This window comes from Saccoglossus kowalevskii, chromosome 17 (assembly GCF_978046115.1).
Source record: "Saccoglossus kowalevskii chromosome 17, keSacKowa6.1, whole genome shotgun sequence".
Taxonomy (NCBI): domain Eukaryota; kingdom Metazoa; phylum Hemichordata; class Enteropneusta; family Harrimaniidae; genus Saccoglossus; species Saccoglossus kowalevskii.
Window position 1 is genome coordinate 5312059 of NC_140657.1, and position 21246 is coordinate 5333304.

Below are 21246 nucleotides of genomic sequence, written 5' to 3' on the forward strand. Positions count from 1 at the left end.
AATTGTCATATTCAGTAATGTGGTTTCTATTTCCATCATGCGATATAAAGTTCCTCGACCACTGTAAACAAAGGAAAGTGTTCTAATGTGGCATTCAATTCTTGAACACGTAAAAGTATATAATTTATTTACCTTGAATAAAGACAAATTGAATGTTCAAATGAGTGCAAATATGTTTTGATATAGTTACATTGTATCTGTTTCTATTTTGCTAGCGTTATTTATGACCAAATAAATTATCTGAACTTTGCATATGTCTTTGAGTTTATGGTCTTTGTGTAGAATAGGTGTGCTCAAGAGTGTGGTTCTAGTGATAAAAATAACACGTAACAAATATTTCCTTCATGAATTAACCCCTGATTAAGTTTAATGATGTCAAAAAAACAAAACTCAGATTGTCTAAACATAAACAAAATTTTCCAAAAACAAGTTCAATTGAGCAACTTTAACATAGAACACAGAAATTTTAATGGTCCCTTATGACAAACTCACCATCATGTGCATGCATTTCGAATAACTTTTTAATAAACTGTAAATTATTTGTCTTATCAGGTCAGTTGTTGTGTACAGTATAGAAATAAAATAAAGAATATTGTTGTCAATACACAGTGCATTATTCCTCCCAAAACCCTAACCCTAATTTGTGAATAAGAAATTAACAAAACACAGTAATTACATAACCTTATTACATGCATAATGTTCGTATCTCCATTGTGCGACAGAATACAGGACAGTTTGAAAATGCAAATAGTAGCTGATGTGACAACTTCCAAACGTGTTTTCATTGTTTATATTAGCAAGGTAGTCTCCTAAAAAAAATCTGTTGCTATTTAAAGAATTCTAGTGAATTTGAATAAATATCAGAATATTAGAGCAGAATGATCACACCGCATATATGCAAAGAGCATGTTAAAATACACCATTCATGGTGTCAACGAAATTACTACCGGTAGGTGCTATTATATATTGACGTAAACAGACACTTACACAGTAGGATTCATCCTATGGCTAGGATTGAGACAAAACTAAACTGGTAATCTCTTGTGTCTACTGACGTCAACCATTGAGAAAATATGGTGGGATTATGTTACTTGTTCTATTAGTAGCATATGAACTTAAGGAAGTTGTAAAGGGTTGTGTATATAGTAAAAATAAACATTAATCTTGTATGCAATAAAATCAACATTAATATAAGTATATAAATAATTCTATATCTATTGTATATCATAACATAATTATGTCCTACCTATATCATAACATAATTATGTCCTACCTATATCATAACATAATTATGTCCTACCTATATCATAACATAATTGTGTCCTACCTATATCATAACATAATTGTGTCCTACCTATATCATAACATAATTATGTCCTACCTAAATCATAACATAATTATGTCCTACCTATATCATAACATAATTATGTCCTACCTATATCATAACATAATTGTGTCCTATCTATATCATAACATAATTGTGTCCTACCTATATCATACATAATTGTGTCCTACCTATATCATAACATAAATATGTCCTACCTATATCATGACATAATTATGTCCTACCTATATCATAACATAATTGTGTCCTACCTATATCATAACATAATTATGTCCTACCTATATCATAACATAATTATGTCCTACCTATATCATAACATAATTGTGTCCTATCTATATCATAACATAATTGTGTCCTACCTATATCATAACATAATTGTGTCCTACCTATATCATAACATAATTATGTCCTACCTATATCATAACATAATTGTGTCCTACCTATATCATAACATAATTGTGTCCTACCTATATCATAACATAATTATGTCCTACCTATATCATAACATAATTGTGTCCTACCTATATCATAACATAATTGTGTCCTACCTATATCATAACATAATTATGTCCTACCTATATCATAACATAATTATGTCCTACCTATATCATAACATAATTGTGTCCTACCTATATCATAACATAATTGTGTCCTACCTATATCATAACATAATTATGTCCTACCTATATCATAACATAATTGTGTCCTATCTATATCATAACATAATTGTGTCCTACCTATATCATAACATAATTATGTCCTACCTATATCATAACATAATTATGTCCTACCTATATCATAACATAATTGTGTCCTACCTATATCATAACATAATTATGTCCTACCTATATCATAACATAATTATGTCCTACCTATATCATAACATAATTATGTCCTACCTATATCATAACATAGTGTGTCCTATCTATATCATAATATAATTATGTCCTACCTATATCATGACATAATTGTGTCCTACCTATATCATAACATAGTGTGTCCTATCTATATCATAATATAATTGTGTCCTATCGACATCATAACATAATTATGTCCTACCTATATCATAACATAATTATGTCCTACCTATATCATAACATAATTGTGTTCTACCTATATCATAACATAATTATGTCCTACCTATATCATAACATAATTATGTCCTACCTATATCATAACATAATTATGTCCTACCTATATCATAACATAATTATGTCCTACCTATATCATAACATAATTGTGTCCTACCTATATCATAATATAATTATGTCCTACTTATATCATAACATAATTATGTCCTACCTATATCATAACATAATTATGTCCTACCTATATCATAACATAAATATGTCCTACCTATATCATAACATAATTATGTCCTACCTATATCATAACATAATTATGTCCTACCTATATCATAACATAATTATGTCCTACCTATATCATAACATAAATATGTCCTACCTATATCATAACATAATTATGTCCTACCTATATCATAACATAAATATGTCCTACCTATATCATAACATAATTATGTCCTACCTATATCATAACATAAATATGTCCTACCTATATCATAACATAATTATGTCCTACCTATATCATAACATAAATATGTCCTACCTATATCATAACATAATTGTGTCCTACCTATATCATAACATAAATATGTCCTACCTATATCATAACATAATTGTGTCCTACCTATATCATAACATAATTATGTCCTACCTATATCATAACATAATTGTGTCCTACCTATATCATAACATAATTATGTCCTATCTGTATCATAACATAATTATGTCCTACCTATATCATAACATAATTGTGCCCTACCTATATCATAACATAATTGTGTCAGTTTTATAGATGTCAAAAAATTGATATCATAATTGCACATAAGCAGAATAAGTGGAACCACATATCAGTTTTAATTCAGCTCTAGAAAATAATTTATTATGTACCAGGATGATTCATGATCCGTGGTGTCAATATCAATTCAATTTAATTTATGGTTCATATGAGGATATACACATGTATGTACCATAGAGGAAATGGGAAGTGTATAAGTTTATCCACAGTATACATACATATTGCTCATTTTATAGCTAGAGTGACATCTTTAATTTTGTAGTGTGAGAATTCTATAATTCCCATGAATAGGCAATAATGTTAAAATTTGGTTCAATATCAATTTTAAAGCTTTTAATGAGTCAAGTAATATCCCCATTTATTCAAAAGTTACCATAAAATATCCATAAGGTCATTTGCAGTGAACTTTCACATTGCAAATGAATTGACCATATAGTAATGTTTTTGGGTGAATTACCCATAATCCAGGATGGCATGTATCAAATTACTAAGGCATATTACATGCGTGACTATCATATACACCAGTGACTACAAACAATTTGGTATTGTATTGACCTAAACTCATCTATAATTCTGACCCAGATTCCTCTCATTAAAAGAAAAATATCCCCAGCACACAGGAGTTCTTTCTATATAAAGCTTTCTTTGATTAAATTTGCTTTACAAAGCATGCTAATTATATTAATGACAAAATGCAGCAGGATAACATCCCTTTGCTTGTTTCCATGGAAACAATAATCCCTAGCAACAACTTTCCTCCCAGTGAGTCATTATCAAAACCTTTATTAGTAGTTGTAACTGTAGACATAAAGTATGAATCAGAGTATTGACAATCAGAAAGTGAAAACTCAGCAACTGTTCTATTGAAAGGAAATATGTGACTAAAAGTGCCTGCAATATCAATTTGCGTTCATTTGCTAATATATTAAATTGAAATTCAAGCGCTTTTAGTCAAGGAATTTCAGTTAGGGTTGTAATCAATTGCTGAGTGCTAGTGTGGTTTGACCTATCGTAGTGTGAGTACAGTAACTATTGATTTACATTACCATATGAATATAGAAAATGTGAATTATGTAGCACAGGAATGTTGTCATGTTTCAGACATTCCAAAATCACTGAAAAGGAACTCAGAATAGATTAGGTACAGGTATACAATGTTGTGTACTGATTTAGTGTCAGATGTCTTCTTTTGCTGACATCACATTTATTCACCTGTGATAAATGTGTCATTTTGCAAGGCTTTAAGTAACATACTGTATTCTAATGTAGCACCACCACCCTCCTCATATTGTCAGCACTGGCACTAGCCCTCTAGAACTGTCACCATAAGCACTACCCCCTAAGATTATTGCTATAAGTACTACCCCCTAAGATTATTGCTATAAGTACTACCCCCTAAGATTATTGCTATAAGCACTAGCCCCCTAGGAGTATTGCCATAAGCACTACCCCCTAAGATTATTGCTATAAGCACTAGCCCCCTAGAAGTATTGCCATAAGTACTAGCCCCCTAGGAGTATTGCCATAAGCACTAGCCCCCTAGGATAATTGCTGTAAGCACTAGCCCCCAAGGAGTATTTCCATAAGCACCAGCCCCCTAGGAGTATTGCTGTAAGCACTAGCCCCCTAGGATAATTGCTGTAAGCACTAGCCCCCAAGGAGTATTTCCATAAGCACCAACCCCCTAGGAGTATTGCCATAAGCACTAGCCCCCTAGGATAATTGCTGTAAGCACTAGCCCCCTAGGAGTATTTCCATAAGCACCAGCCCCCTAGGAGTATTTCCATAAGCACTAGCCCCCTAGGAGTATTGCCATAAGCACTTGCCCCCTAGGAGTATTGCCATAAGCACTTGCCCCCTAGGAGTATTGCCATAAGCACCAGCCCCCTAGGATTGTTGCTATGAACACTAGCCCCCTAGAAGTATTGCCATAAGTACTAGCCCCCTAGGAGTATTGCCATAAGCACTTGCCCCCTAGGAGTATTGCCATAAGCACCAGCCCCCTAGGATTGTTGCTATGAACACTAGCCCCCTAGAAGTATTGCCATAAGTACTAGCCCCCTAGGAGTATTGCCATAAGCACTACCCCCTAGGAGTATTGCCATAAGCACTTGCCCCCTAGGAGTATTGCCATAAGCACTTGCCCCCTAGGAGTATTGCCATAAGTACTAGCCCCCTAGGAGTATTGCCATAAGCACTTGCCCCCTAGGAGTATTGCCATAAGCACTTGCCCCCTAGGAGTATTGCCATAGCACCATCCCCTAGAATTATTGCTATAAACACTAACCCCCTATGTCTGTTTTATTTGTTTGTTGTCCTGGTTTCAAAATCCATCTCTTCAAAGATTTGATTATTCTATTATTAAACTTCTGTACAATTGTATCTGCCTGCTTCAATTATGCAGAGTGTGGCCATTATTTCTATCATTAAACTTCTGTACAATTGTATCTGCCTGCTTCAGTTATGCAGTGTGACCATTATTCTATAATTAAACTTCTGTACAATTGTATCTGCCTGCTTCAGTTATGCAGAGTGTGACCATTATTCCTATCATTAAACTTCTGTACAATTGTATCTGCCTGCTTCAGTTACTGTATGCAGAGTGTGACCATTATTCTATCATTAAACTTGTGTACAATTGTATCTGCCTGCTTCAGTTATGCAGAGTGTGACCATTATTCTATCATTAAACTTCTGTACAATTGTATCTGCCTGCTTCAGTTATGCAGAGTGTGACCATTATTTGTATCATTAAACTTCTGTACAATTATATCTGCCTGCTTCAGTTATGCAGAGTGTGACCATTATTCTATCATTAAACTTCTGTACAATTGTATCTGCCTGCTTCAGTTATGCAGAGTGTGACCATTATTTGTATCATTAAACGTCTGTACAATTGTATCTGCCTGCTTCAGTTATGCAGAGTGTGACCATTATTTCTATCATTAAACTTGTGTACAATTGTATCTGCCTGCTTCAGTTATGCAGAGTGTGACCATTATTTGTATCATTAAACTTCTGTACAATTGTATCTGCCTGCTTCAGTTATGCAGAGTGTGACCATTATTTGTATCATTAAACTTCTGTACAATTGTATCTGCCTGCTTCAGTTATGCAGAGTGTGACCATTATTTGTATCATTAAACTTGTGTACAATTGTATCTGCCTGCTTCAGTTATGCAGAGTGTGACCATTATTCTATCATTAAACTTGTGTACAATTGTATCTGCCTGCTTCAGTTATGCAGAGTGTGACCATTATTCTATCATTAAACTTCTGTACAATTGTATCTGCCTGCTTCAGTTATGCAGTGTGACCATTATTTGTATCATTAAACTTCTGTACAATTGTATCTGCCTGCTTCAGTTATGCAGTGTGACCATTATTTGTATCATTAAACTTCTGTACAATTGTATCTGCCTGCTTCAGTTATGCAGAGTGTGACCATTATTTGTATCATTAAACTTCTGTACAATTGTATCTGCCTGCTTCAGTTATGCAGAGTGTGACCATTATTCTATCATTAAACTTCTGTACAATTGTATCTGCCTGCTTCAGTTATGCAGAGTGTGACCATTATTTCTCAATATGTTTAGTGCAGCTCTATATAAGGAATTTTTACTAACTGGCTTTTAACTACATTATGATCACATACTTCAATTCAAGTCTCTTGTTTTTCTCTGCAATTAAGGCACTACTTCAACTGTGAGGGCAGTGCACTTTAATGCACTTCTAATAAAAGAGCAAACAATTATTTTTTTTGAGATATGGAACTAACATCCTTCCTGCAGATGTCCAAGTAATAAAGTGTTACCAGCCACAGATATATATTGAGAATATTGTTTTTAGTCTCCGTTCAGGCAAAGCCTGAAAGGGGAGTACTAGTTTTACTTTCTTTCTCATTTTCAAGTTATCTCTCACATTTTCTCAGAGACTCTGCAGCAGATGTCAATGAAACTTAGCAGGTTGATGAACAAGTATGTGTTCAATATGCACGTCTTTTTCAAGATTTTCATCCAAAATTACTTCTCTCTACTACACTGACAGAGCAACTGAGCATGCTCAGAATAATTGATTCTCTTAAATTCAGATTCAGATTCATGAATTCCTGATTTCTGATTCACAAGTTTTACCAAATGTATTCGATCGGTAGTGTAAACTTTTCAGAACTCAGAACCAACTTTGCAGAACCTCAGAACCCAATTTCAAAATAGCTCCCTTATCATTGGAAGTCATCTTTTAGGTTATTATTAATATGACCACACCCTACCCAAAAAATATGCAAATTAGATCAATGCAGTTATTTGCTGCTATCTCTACCACCACCGTGTCGATTTTATTCATATTTGGTATGATGACACCTTGACACGAGTAGATGCGCTTTTGGCAATAATGACCACACCCTCCTAAAAATATGCAAATTAGATCAATGCAGTTATTTGCTCTTACCCCAGCAACCATTGGGCCAATTTAGTTCATATGTGGTAGGATCACACCTTGAAATGAGTATATGTGCTTTTGGCAGTAATAACCACGCCCTCCCAAAAATATGCAAATTAGATCAATGCAGTTATTTGCTCTTATCCCAGGACCCGTTGGGCCAATTTTGTTCATACTTGGTAGGATTACACCTTGACACGAGTAGATGGGCTTCTGACAGTAATGACCACACCCTCCAAAAAATATGCAAATTAGATCAATGCAGTTATTTGCTGCTACAAATGTATCTCTACCACCACCATGTCGATTTTATTCATATTTTATGATTACACATTGACACAAGTAGATGTGCTTTTGACAATAATGACCACACCCTCCCAAAAATATGCAAATTAGATCAATGCAGTTATTTGCTGCTACAAATGTATCTCTACCACCACCATGTCGATTTTATTCATATTTTATGATTACACATTGACACAAGTAGATGTGCTTTTGACAATAATGACCACACCCTCCCAAAAATATGCAAATTAGATCAATGCAGTTATTTGCTGCTACAAATGTATCTCTACCACCACCATGTCGATTTTATTCATATTTGGTATGATTACACCTTGGCACGAGTAGATATGCTTTTGGCAATAATGACCACACCCTCCCAAAAAAATTGCAAATTACAACAATGCTGTTATTTGAACTTTGATTTGACCCAGGTCCTGGTAATATACTAAGACCTTAATTAACAAAGAAGTCATGTATATCAAGGTTCACTCAGATTAATGAATGCAGTTTCTTGAGCAAGTATACATGTATGACAAATAGTTTTGTTGCACTTGTGTACTCCGAGATTCTGAACATGGGTCAGTGGAAGTTTTTAGTTGTCAGTACAAAACTAGATTATGGGAAATCACTTCATGATGAGTTGTACCCACATAGAGTACATATTCATTCACCTTTTTGCAGATGTTCCTTGTACTACTTTATAATCAAATAACGGGGACTGTGACATTCATGTCTTGTTTATAGTACATTTTCTTTATTGGACAATATCACAGTGTCCATGTTTGCATAGATTCAACATTCATTGCAGCGAGTTTGATAGCGATTTTTCAATAACGTCAAGTCATGACTTCATACACTCATCGACACCTCAAGTCACGCCACCGTCAATCTTTGTATCTCAGTAATTGACGGCCAGTTGGTGTTAAGTTGTCTCCTCCAGCCCTTTAACGGCAAATTAAATACATGATGCGAAATATTAGTTCTTTTACTTCAAAACTGCCAGCAAAACACAATTTTTGGAAGCCATCTAACTACTCGCGACTTAGCCAAAACCGCGACTTCAAGGCGCGACTTAGCGAGGAGTCACTGTACTTCACATCTTATTTTTACCCCAGGGTCTTTATCTCATGTGTAAATCCGTCCTGGATATTTCCACATTGCAAGTATTAATTAGATCAGCTCAATATAATATAATAACATATACTAGCATATTGAGCTCTGTAGCCATGGTTACATTGTTTCCATTGCCATTTACCATCTTTTCCAAGCAATTATGTTATTTTGATTTTTTTTTACATTTTCTCTGAATGAGTTGTGCTTTAAAATGGTTTATGCTACCATTTGTATCATTTTGATTTGTTTAAACTTTAGAGTAATGCACAGTAGCCTGACGATTGGCTAAGCCACAACTCTCACAGTTGTTTTTATATGTTATAACAACACTGTGCCTTGTGTATAATAATTTTCTATAGTGTTTTGTCACGTGACCGATTTCAACAAAATGGTTACTCGACCTGTAGTCTTTATGTGGTTATATTAAAACAAAAAAATTTTTTAATCATAGTTATAGCCACTTTAATTTTTGTAATTTAACCTTTTCACCACCAGAGTTTCTCGCCCAATTTTGTCGGCACTTTTTTTCCTATTTTCTCCAATATTTCTGAAAATGAACCCTGATTGTGTAGTCAACAGACAAAATTTGAGTCAACTTTCAGTTTTTACTCAAAAATTGTCTCTATTTTTGTCTCAAACTTCTGTAGGAAAGTGTAGACTGCATGTATAAGCAGGACTATTTTGTGAATGTGATGAAAAGAGGGAGCAGGTGGCAAAAAGATTATTTTAAATTATTTTGAATAGTTTAATTATAACCAATCCTAAACTAGTATGTGTATGTCATTACTACTAATTACAACCACTATTGTTTAGATTAGAAATTTATAGACAAAGTGAGTTTGATTTGCTGCCAGCTATAAAATGTAGTCTACCCCTGGAAGTAAAATAATGGTATTGTCCACCAGGTGCACAGCACCTAAAGGGTTTCTGGGTAATATGCTAAAATATTTAGTTCCACTTCATGTTTACATGCTTCTCGATAGAATAGCAGCGTGTAGATGCCTGGGGATGTGTGTTGGTAGTGTCAGTTATCGACATTGACTGATTAACAGTTGGACTATCTAGACACAGTTCCTTCTATTTTAAGGCAAACCAAAAAACAACATTGGTGAAATAAATTTCATTCATTCATTCATTTACATGTATGTGGGGAAGAATTTATGATAATTTATAAGAAAATTATATCATATTTAATTCATGTAAGGAAACTATAAGGATTTGTTAATGTTTTATCTTACAATTCACAATTCGCAAATTACGATCAGATGCGATGTAATTTTATTTGCACATGCAATGGGCAACGGGCTAGGTTAGGACAAAAATATAAAAAGTCAAAAGACACCATTAGACCTGCAACTCGGAAGAAGTCAACACTACGTGTGTGTATGACCATGACTTAGTTTTTCAACTCCTGAAATACACACAAAAAATACTAAATATTACGCTATAGCCCAAGAATATTTTGCATGCTTGTTATTCTTGCTTAGGCAGAATAGTGTGTAAATTGTCAGAGGCTGGTACGAGTTAGTTGAAAGATGATGGCAGTTTTATTTCAGGAAATTTTTACATTGCGAGTTGGGAACATTGATGTTTGGTGCACTGCGACTCTGCGCGTTCGGTACGTTCAAAATCTCTTCTATCTTCCAATTTGTTGACCCCAGGTTACGCAATATGCTCAATCACACAAACGATAAACGCGCAAACGCTATCAAGTCAGGAACACCCCCCTCCCTAATTGGTGATTGATTATTGCATATTTTGTATTGAAATCTTCTGCAAATATAAGCTACATTTATAAATTTGGCACCATCTACTTGTATGTTTGTTTATTTCACCGATTTGCTGATACATGTATGAATTTGGATATTACATTACCATTGTCTATATTCTCTATTGTTAAATGGTTTATCATTTTATAGTAAATTATACCTCATTATACATCGTTTTACTTTTTCGAATTCTACTTGAAAACTACAATTCTTATTGTTTTGGTCTTTGGTGTATATGTACCTTGGGTAGACCTCTTTTAAATTTGTTAATTTCATGATGATATAGATTCTCTAATATTGATGAATATTTTTGACATTTTTGGTAAAAAGAAATCTTATATATTTTTTCACTCAGTTATGTTGTATCTCATCTTATAATATTTTACAAGAAGGAATACACTTCTTTGTTTACTCTGGACTTTGCTTGAAATACATGATACAGCTTGTAAAACACAATACATTGAATATAATTATTTTGATACAACAGAGTAAAAAATAATATTCTCCCTAATGCTTTGTTGCCCAACACCGCATTTGTATAGCTAGTTCAGCCTTTTAAAAAACACTGACACAGGAAGTGATGTCATTGAACAAACTCTCCATTTCATTAGATTATTGCTACAGATTATCTAATTTTATCGTCAACCCATCTTCTTTAATTCAATTGTGTTGCAAGCTTACAAGTAGATGTACTGACAGTCAGGGAGAGACTGCAACCACACTGTGCATAATTGCCACAGTACAAAACATGTTAATCAATCCATCAAATATCTGGTTACAATCTATTCACCAATTTTCTCTCCCTACATCCCTCCCTTCCCTGATGATAAACAAATGATTAACTGCCAACTCTTTAAGAGCTGCTGTTTTGGCCTCATAGAATGAGATGGCCTGGTGTGGCTTGCAAAATTGAATTAGAATAAAATATCAAAAAACCCTGGGCTTTTCACCACCAGACTTTTTTGTCCAAATTATTCTGTAATTTTTGCCTCTGCTGTTGATTTTGTTAAGCAGAGCTTATCAAATAAGTGATTGTCCATCGACACCTGTTGTCTATGTCAACTTTTTACTTTTTTGACTTCTTGAAAACTACAAGCCTGATTGCTTTGATACATGGTGTACATGTATTCATATCTCGGGTAGACTTCTTTTAGATTGTTCGTTTTGTGATGATATCTTCAATTCTCTAATTTTGGTGAATATTGTTGTCATTTTTGGTAAAAAGTGATATTTTTGACTTCTTGTTAAGTCGGATTTCTTTGATATTATCAGGGATTTTTTTTAAACACGGGAACAGGGTGCAGCGCCCTCATGCCATTGCCATGCGCCCCCTTACCCTGGAAAGCAGATCCTCTGGCAACCATAAAATTCAGATTGTCCAAGGATCACATGTGGCCACAGTCTTTAACTGTGACCTGTTTGATAGTAATTTTGGCCCCAAGGAAGCCATAGAATCCCCATTTCAACTTAGAATTATCAAAAACTCTGGTAGGGAAAACCCTATCTTCCCACTTGGTGGCGCTGCTGAATTGCAGTGCTCCCTCTTGCAGTTTTTTACTAGAAAAACCCCTGACTATACATATAGGTACCTCAGGTAGACCTCTCTCAGATTTGTTCATGTCGTGATGATATCTTCAATTATCTAATTTTGATGAATATTTTTGTCATTTTTTGGTAAAAAGTGGTATCTTCGAATTCTTATTGAAAACGGTACAATTGCTTTGTCACTATACATATTGTTCATTTTCTAATGATATCTTCTGTTCTTTAATTGTAATGTGCATTGCTAACAGCGGAACTATCTCAGCCGACAGGCTGTTTGTTTTTAAAATATGTAATTTGAATTCAGCACTGTACATTGCGCAAAGCATTGCTTGTCCACTTTTTCAAGTTTATTGATTTTGTCATGGTACACGGGTTGACAATTGGAACTCGTTGTTGTGTGTTTATCATAATTGCCATAGTTGTTTTCAGTAAGGGGTCAATTATCAAGTAAATAATTTGTGTCCTAAAAAGAACAATGAAGACTCAGACTCCATTTTGTCTCTCAAACACTTTTTGTAATTAAATTTATGTTTCTGGAACACTTGGTTGTTGCAAACATAGCAAAGTTAATTGCACTTACAAAAAGTAGCAGTCACTGAAAAATGTACTGAGATTGTCGTTAAAATTGTCGGGGTTATAAGTTGCTAAGTTGTTGCTATGATCAACATGAATGGTACTTGATTTGATTCACAGCTTATTGCCATTTTTAATGATTTTCCTTGATAATCATACTTCGTAGTAATTATTCAAAATAATCAGACATTTTGGTCATTGGTCCTTTTAATTAGTAGTATCTGAATACGTATAATATTTTACCTTGGCAACAAGCAGTTTAAATTTAAATAACAAAATTACCTCGCTATTGATGAGATAAGGTGTAGATTTTATCTGCCCATGATCAGTTAACAAATTGATTATTATATTCCAAGAAAGACCAGTATCTTCCCCAGACACATTTATTCTTGGAATCTTTTGTTGCTGAAGTGAAACAGATGTTGGCTAGTATCGATTCATCAAAAATAAAACTGGTTTTAATACATGTCAAACAACTTCCCTGCAAATTCAATAGAGACATCTAGAGTATGTGTCCAATCACCAAAAATGTTGAGCTTAGTCACCATCCATAGATATCATCTGAGACATAATTCTTTCCATTATGAGATAATATTTGTAAAAACCGTCTAATACCATATTTGCTCTATTAGTAGTGCATTCACTTTTAATAATATATAATATGTTAATGACAGAGGTGTGTTCCTGGTCAAAATAATTCATATTTAAATGATCAGTTTACATACATGTACAACTGTTGGTTGATATGCATTGATATTGGAGATATACTTCTAAAGGAGCAAATACAGTTACTGTAGTGGGTATATCACTCATTGCATGGTAATAACTGCTACTATTTCAATACATGGAACCCTTTAATATTGTGCATGAATGGAGATATGCAATCATGTGTCTACTATATATATACCGGATTCGGCTGATATCCCGCCCTGGGCTATCTTATGGAGGATTCGATTTTTTTTTAGAAAAATGTGGACCAAAAGATCGCCCGGCGATGTTTTGGCAGATATTACGAAGCCCATATTGTCTGGAAAAATAACACTGCGTTGATAAAAAATAGTCTCAGAAAATGTTTAGAAAAAATAATGTTTCGCGTTGACCAAATATAATCATGCAAAGTATAAATTCAAAGTGTTTTAATACATTGATGAGAGGTCGCATTTTACGTGAACAAGAACATGCACTAAGAAGGAAAAGCAAGCCAAAGTCGAAACAGGGTGCATCATAGACATGACACAACACACGCTGCGACAACTGAGTGATCAGCGGCATCATTTTGGGACGCAATTGAACTTAAAGTACTTCTTTGCGAAACTTGCTGCGCAGCTATGCTGACATAAAGTGTGTGTTGACCAATGTTTGACCCCAAGTCACGCACTGAACTGGCACATTACCTTAGCAACCTTTTCCTTTCGTGGTCCACGCTTCGATCTAGTAAAATTGTTATTATATCCGACGGTACTGTAATTACGCAACTTGTATGCAACTCTGTACTGGCTTTGAATATATCAACGTCGTTTACTTAGTGCACTGCTTTTCTAATTATGCAAATTTGTTTACAATATTGTACTGGCTCTGAATATTTCAACTTTGTAATGTATTGCTTTCATGGTAATTATGCAAATCCAAGTTATTTTTTACTATTGTTAGGGCACTGACCCGGGGTATTGGGTCTGTGAATATTACAATATTACCGACTTGATAATGCGTTGCATTCGTAATAATTACGCAAACATGAACATGGGCGCATTTAAATCATTAAAAGGGATAGTGGCAGTCAAGTATCTACAGAAAGTCGACGGAGAAAATATTTTAAATACTTGTGATTCATCGATGTTCCAATGGTGAATTATTTTATTCGAAATGAAGTGGACATGTAATATAAACCATACTATGTGTCAAGTTAAATTTTACTATAATATAATAAACTCTGGACAGCGCACTTCGATCGCAATATTCACGTACATTTCGACTGAACTCTATTAACCACGTGTTTGAATTACGTGCAGCATTGGGCAATGACCTCCAGAGTTCACGCACTGATATTTAATTTCGGGCCATCCAGCTTGACGCAAATCAATATAGTTACTTGTCATTTGTTAACAAAATTTTTCAACTCTCACAAACGCATGAATGCAAAGAGTTACCGGTAACTGGGGGTTAACTGACACTAAACGTCTTTTTTGGAAAAAAACACGTCAATACAAAATTATGTGTGCACATTAGATTTATAGAACGTACATGACCCCTTAACTCTGTGTTCTTTTTTAATAATCATGTCGCATGTGAAACACAGGAGACATTTTAGTTCGCCCATTTCTTGTTTACCGATCTTGAACTTTTTGTCTGGAATGCGATACAGACAAAGATTAAATATTACTGATAACAACCAAGAGGCTCGAATCAGGAAGGCTTGGCTATTTTAAACTTCGTAAATAACATTCTTTTCAAGCATAGACTTTATTCAAGTGTAATAATACGCAACAACAATTTGTATACTGCATTGGTTTTATTGGAGTTTCAGGCTTTTCGGCCTCACAGTGAATTATTGTTAATGTCATATTTGAAATAGCGCGCTCGATACAAGATGTCGGACAGGAAAATTGGGTCTGTAAAAATGTTTGTAGGTTCAGTCAGGCAATGTGTGGACCAAAACATCGCCCACTATTTGAAACATCGCCCATGGGCGGGGTTTAGGATGGGCGGGGTATCAGCCGAATCCGGTATATATATATAGAGAGAGAGAGAGAGGATGTCCAATGAGACATGTACATTGGATAATTCTATATACTCTCTTGGTATTCTGAATGAGTTGGGAAATCATCAAAGACAAGTGACCTGTATAGTCTGCCGTATTTCTTATACATGGAGTCACAAGTCCATGATGGTGTCATGCGGAGCTTATCATATAAAGAATTGTCCGTCATCGCCGCCCACATCAACTTTTTACCTTTTCGACTTCTTCTTCTTGCATGAAAACTTCAAGTCCAATTGCTTTGATAAATTGTATTCTACAATATATACATGTAGGTACCTCAGGTGGACCTCTCTCAGATTTGTTCAATTCATGATGATATTCTCTCATTTTGATGAATATTTTTGTCATTTTTGGTAAAAAGTGATATTTTTGAATTGTTAAAAACTACAAGTCTGATTGGTTTAATATTATAACTAAAGGTACTACAAGTAGACCTCTCTCAGATTTGTTCACTTTGTGATGATGTCTTCAATTCTCTAATTTGGTCACAGCTAAATTCAGTGTCGTCAAGGGTTGGCCGACTGGTCACACGGAACTTTAATTTGGGTGATGGTTCATGTCGAGATCAGATTTATAATTAATGACACAGATGAAATCATTACTAGAGAGATGATATATAGTACCGTTAAATCTGTAATTAAAGTTGCATCCCTAATAGAAGCCGCACCCATTCTTTTTGAACAATTGAGACCCACAAATTCACCATTTCTCATATGCTCTAATAGAAACCGCATCCTCTCTTTTGTGTTGTTCCATTTCATTAGAAGCCGCAGCTTTTAATACAGATTTTACAGTACTCTTGATGAACGACACAGTTTTAGTCACCAAGGGTCCTCACAAAAGGAATACATAACCAAATGAAATTCAAGTCACTGAGTTCATCATTGCCTTGTCACTTGTCAGCATTTTTGTAAATTATCAGTGTGAAATGTGATACAAAGACATGAATAAAGTTAAATATTTGAAATAGAAAGTATTCTCATAACACTGATTCATTTCATTCTGACTATGGTTTCACTACTTGGAGCCATATTTTACATGGTGTTTGTGATAGCGTTCAGCCCATATACTACTCGTGGTGCTCACAAATTCTGGAGTACAATACATCTGGAGTCTGCACTCAGGGAGTAGTATCTCAGTGCAGTTAGGTTGTTCGATCAGAATGTGTTGATATATTTGAATATATTTTGTTGTTGTGTTTTCATGAAATTATCAACTGAGGATATCGTTTGATTTTATGACAGAGATGGTCATAATGTCACCAGTTCACATGATACACATACAGAATATTTTTTTATTAAATTCAAAATATTCTTTTATTAAAATATAAGGCAACTTTTATATTTACCTGTGGTTCAAAACACATCAACTTTTGTAATTACCTCAAAAATGTGGTACATGTAAATACACTATTTGAGAAAAGTGTGACATCATACTAAACTTAAAATAAACTTATTAATAAGCATGCTATCTATAGCAAAGAGGTCTAACTAATGGTACATGTATGTTGAAAATTTCATAACTTGTTTTTATTAATATTTTTCAGTTCAAGAGTTTGACAAAACTGGTAAATACAGAGAAAGTGATAATTTATCTACAGACGATGATACAAGTCAGAAATTATCACAAAATGATCTCAACTCTGATAGCAATAACAAAGACTCGTCCTATAACCGCTATAAGCATGACAATGATACTGTAAGTCAATAAATATGTGCTGATGTCACATTACCTTTAATCAAATTCTCCAGATACAAATATATCATTATATTGAATACTTAATTATTATTCTTTTTTATATAGGAAAAGCTCAACTCTATTAATAGAATGAAAGCACAGCCACAAATGACGGGTGTTTTGGCAACCAATGCGTAAGTATTCTCAGTTTGTATGGACTGTGGTATTTGTAGTAGTATACACATTGTACTGTCCATCGCTGTTGGTTAGATATTCTCGGGAGCGGGGCTATCTCACAGAACGTTCTACGTTGCTAAGACGCGCACCACTGTACCACGTATTTGTATGGGCTCTGCGCGAACTGCTGTGGAACACTGGATGTTCGCTCCCGAGAATACAAGTATATAGATACATGTATACGTGTATCAACTATAAATATTGTCAGCTGGCATCTTTGTGTGCCTAATAAAGTGTGTAGTACTAATAGTGATAAAAACTGATCAGACCAATAATATATAGTAGGCAATATTTGTTAATCATTATTAGAAGTAACTTCTCAAAATACCTGGACATTTTGGACAAGGGCCATTGCCTGAAACATCTAGATATTTTGAATAATTGCTTTAAAGCGCGGTAATCGTCGTTGTGTTGATAAACATTGATTTTCCCACAATCCAATGCGCTCTTCAAATGGAAATCGCAAGTATGATGTTTGACCTGGGCGCAACTTGCACTGATTACCGTCAGTGACTCCTTCAATGGCTTCCAATAACATGAAATTTACTTAATTAAAGCTTGGAAACGTCTCAGTTCGTACTCATTGATCTGCGCAACAGTCAAAATCGCCATCTTTTTTATATGAGACCCATACCACCGCGCTTTAAACAATGATTATGAAATGTTGTCATAATAAAGTTATTACTACTTCTGTAAAAATATATATTATATTTTTTGTTACCTTGCCCGTACCATCAAAGATGGAAGGGAAAGGTATATTAAGGGAAAGATTTTGTCCGGTGTTGTCGTTGTTGTTGTTGTTGTTGTTGTTGTCGTTGTCGTCGTCGTCGTCGTTAATAATTGTTATTGTGTGCATAATAACTTTTCTAATTCTATTCCAAACTTCATCAAACTTGGTCACCTTATTCATTAGTATAATGTCTTCCTTGAGTTTGAACAACAGATGTCCTGTATGAAAATATCATGCAAAAATAGAGAAAATCTGATAAAATATTTTGACTGTTTCTACTTGACTGATCACTGGTGATACACATCAAAGGTCACTGATCTCAGTGGAATTATGCATTGTTGTATGTGTTCAATGAAGCAAATGATTTATCTTGTAATAATATCCTTGGTAATGTATCCCAGAATCCCATACTGGGTTTCAAAACCAAGTCATGAAGAGATTGCACAGTCTGATATACATTTGCAAACCTACCAATAAAATCTTTACAGAAAACAAGATGTCAGAAAATCAATATAAGCACTCCTATGAACTGGGTGCCAAACTTTGATCAAGATCTGAAGCTAATAGAAAATCTGTTTAGTTTAAAGTTATCAAATCAAAAACAATACATAAAAAATACATAAAAAGCAAAACATTTCATCCACATTTTAAAAAGAAAATTGTTCTAAAATATATGTATTCTGTATTTGACAAACAGTTCATTCGACAAATGAAAACTTGCAGGAATATGTTTCAGCTATTAGAACAGAATGATAGAGTTTTCATAATACTAGTTTAAAAACGCACTTCGAAGATTGCAGTGTTTGAAGATGTAGATTCTCAGGAGGCAACAGTACTGTTGACTTCTCCCTCCACTGGACACCAACTATTTAAGATGATTTGCATACAAAGCAGAGCTTGCAACAGCTATTCATAAAGGGTGTTTTATTTTACTTTTCATATAATACAGTAGTCACACAATGAGGCAGTTCATATTTGTCTCAGTGAATCATTAATTTTTGACAGACACCTGTACAAAATACTTGGACAAAAGCCAGCTAAGATCTTCTGTTATTTTGCATGTTTTATGAATCTATTCACGTCTAAATGCAGAACTTTTTTTTTGCGATGAGGCATTTATTTTCATACTAAAATAACTGAATTACTTTGAATAAAACTGGAAATTATGTCCCTTAAAATAATTAAACAAATGAGGCACCAATGTTTTTGTAAGATATTTACATCTTTTAAGGACATTCGGTAGACTGATTCCCCACTGTTGGTTCAACCCCAAAACTTGTTTGTAATCAAAATTAATTATGACAATGCATATTTATATTGAAACAAACTGTGATAAAGGAAATTATATTATATAACAAAGGGCAAGGTCACCAGAGTTCAACTATGTTTTTTTAAATATGAACATAGAAATATAAATCTGGTACCATATTAGTTGCTATTGTAAAGCTGATAGCAATTGGCCTGGCTGAATGATTGTATGCATATATAGAATTACTTGCAGAATTGTAACTGCTGTGGTCACAGTGTTAGATGTTTTCAATATCATGATTACATCTCTCTGTCAAAATACTGTAGTATTCAGAGGGCTGGTATCATGTCCTAATCTCCTCAATTTCTCCTTTCCATGCACCTCCATTGCAGTAACAATAAAACTGGGAACAACAGGTACAGAGTTCTGTTTATTCTCAATATTTCAGTTACAAAGTGTAACCCTACTTAGTTAGACATTCAACTGTACCTTAATGTTCAAGTCATGATATGATGGTTCCATCCTCTTTATTGTCTTCAATGTAGTGTTGTTAGTTTGTAATATTGGTATGATCTGGCATTATTTCTGATTAAACCAAACTAAAGACTATTTTATTTCTTAAGAAAATCATGATAGTTTGGGTGCACTCTCTGTTGGAACTTTTGACTGTTGCATCATGGTTCTACATTTCTCGATTTTCTTTCATTTTCACCATTATATGACACTAAAGTATGTTTATATGTCTTCATTTGGATGTAGTGTGAAAACAAAGAATTATGAAATGATCTCAGTGCATGCGTATCATACATATACATATTTATTCATTTGATGGTCAGATTCAAAATGGCCAAATGACGACCATTTTTATGCTAAATATTCATCAAAATCAAGCATTTCATGTTGTGTATGGATTTATTTTGTTCAAACTTGACACATTCATTGGACATGACAAGAATTTGATGCACTTGGTTTTGTTTTTTCTGACCAATTTAAAAATGGCTAATTGGTGGCCATTTTCTTTTATTGATTATTGTTCCAGAGCCATATCTCTGGTGTACCTTGACTGTTCAAACATTATATATACATCATGTATTCGTTTAATGTTCGATTCAGATCATCGAATAGCAGCCAATTCAATGATTCATCAAAATTAATCATTTCTACCATAACAGATCTAGATCTCGGTCATGCATCAATAAATTTTGTTCAAACTTGGTAAATACATTGAGACCTTGATGCATGTCATTTTGGATGAATGCTGTTTCGGAGCCATATGATTGTTCAAGTTCAAACTTTTAAACTTGTGGGGAGGGCATTGGTGTCAGCTAGCTGGGGAGGTAGAGTGGCATATGGTGTCACCTAGCTGAGGAGGTGGAGGTCATGGTGTCAGCTGGCTAGGGAGGATGCGGGAAAGAAGGGGGCATGGTGTCATTTGACTGATTTTGTTACAGCTTAAACCTTGTTTTGAATGGTTTATGTGACGTAGGTGTAATGAATATTGGTTCTATATGATTTTGATCCTAATCAAAGTACAAAGTAGGACTTGGCATTTGCTCTGTGAAGACAAGACTCAAATCACATGCTGTTTGTTTCAACGGAGGATAATCGTTGATTGTAATAATTTTTATGAGTGTATTCATAAATAGC

The 21246-nt window shown here is 34.2% G+C and overlaps 1 protein-coding gene across 7 annotated transcripts in view; it reads left to right on the forward strand.

Annotated features, from left to right (window-relative positions):
* The window catches only part of LOC102804754 (uncharacterized), a 78704-nt gene that overhangs the window by 47835 nt on the left and 9623 nt on the right, over positions 1–21246 (forward strand). For 5 of the 7 annotated variants that reach the window (XM_078013600.2, XM_078013601.2, XM_085491809.1 and 2 more), the window contains exons 3-5: positions 17253–17404; positions 17510–17577; positions 19992–20015. In XM_078013600.2, the coding sequence (XP_077869726.1) occupies positions 17253–17404; positions 17510–17577; positions 19992–20015 (244 nt within the window). The remainder of the gene's footprint in view (positions 1–17252; positions 17405–17509; positions 17578–19991; positions 20016–21246) is intronic. The other 2 variants (XM_085491810.1, XM_085491811.1) reach the window with 1 other exon arrangement.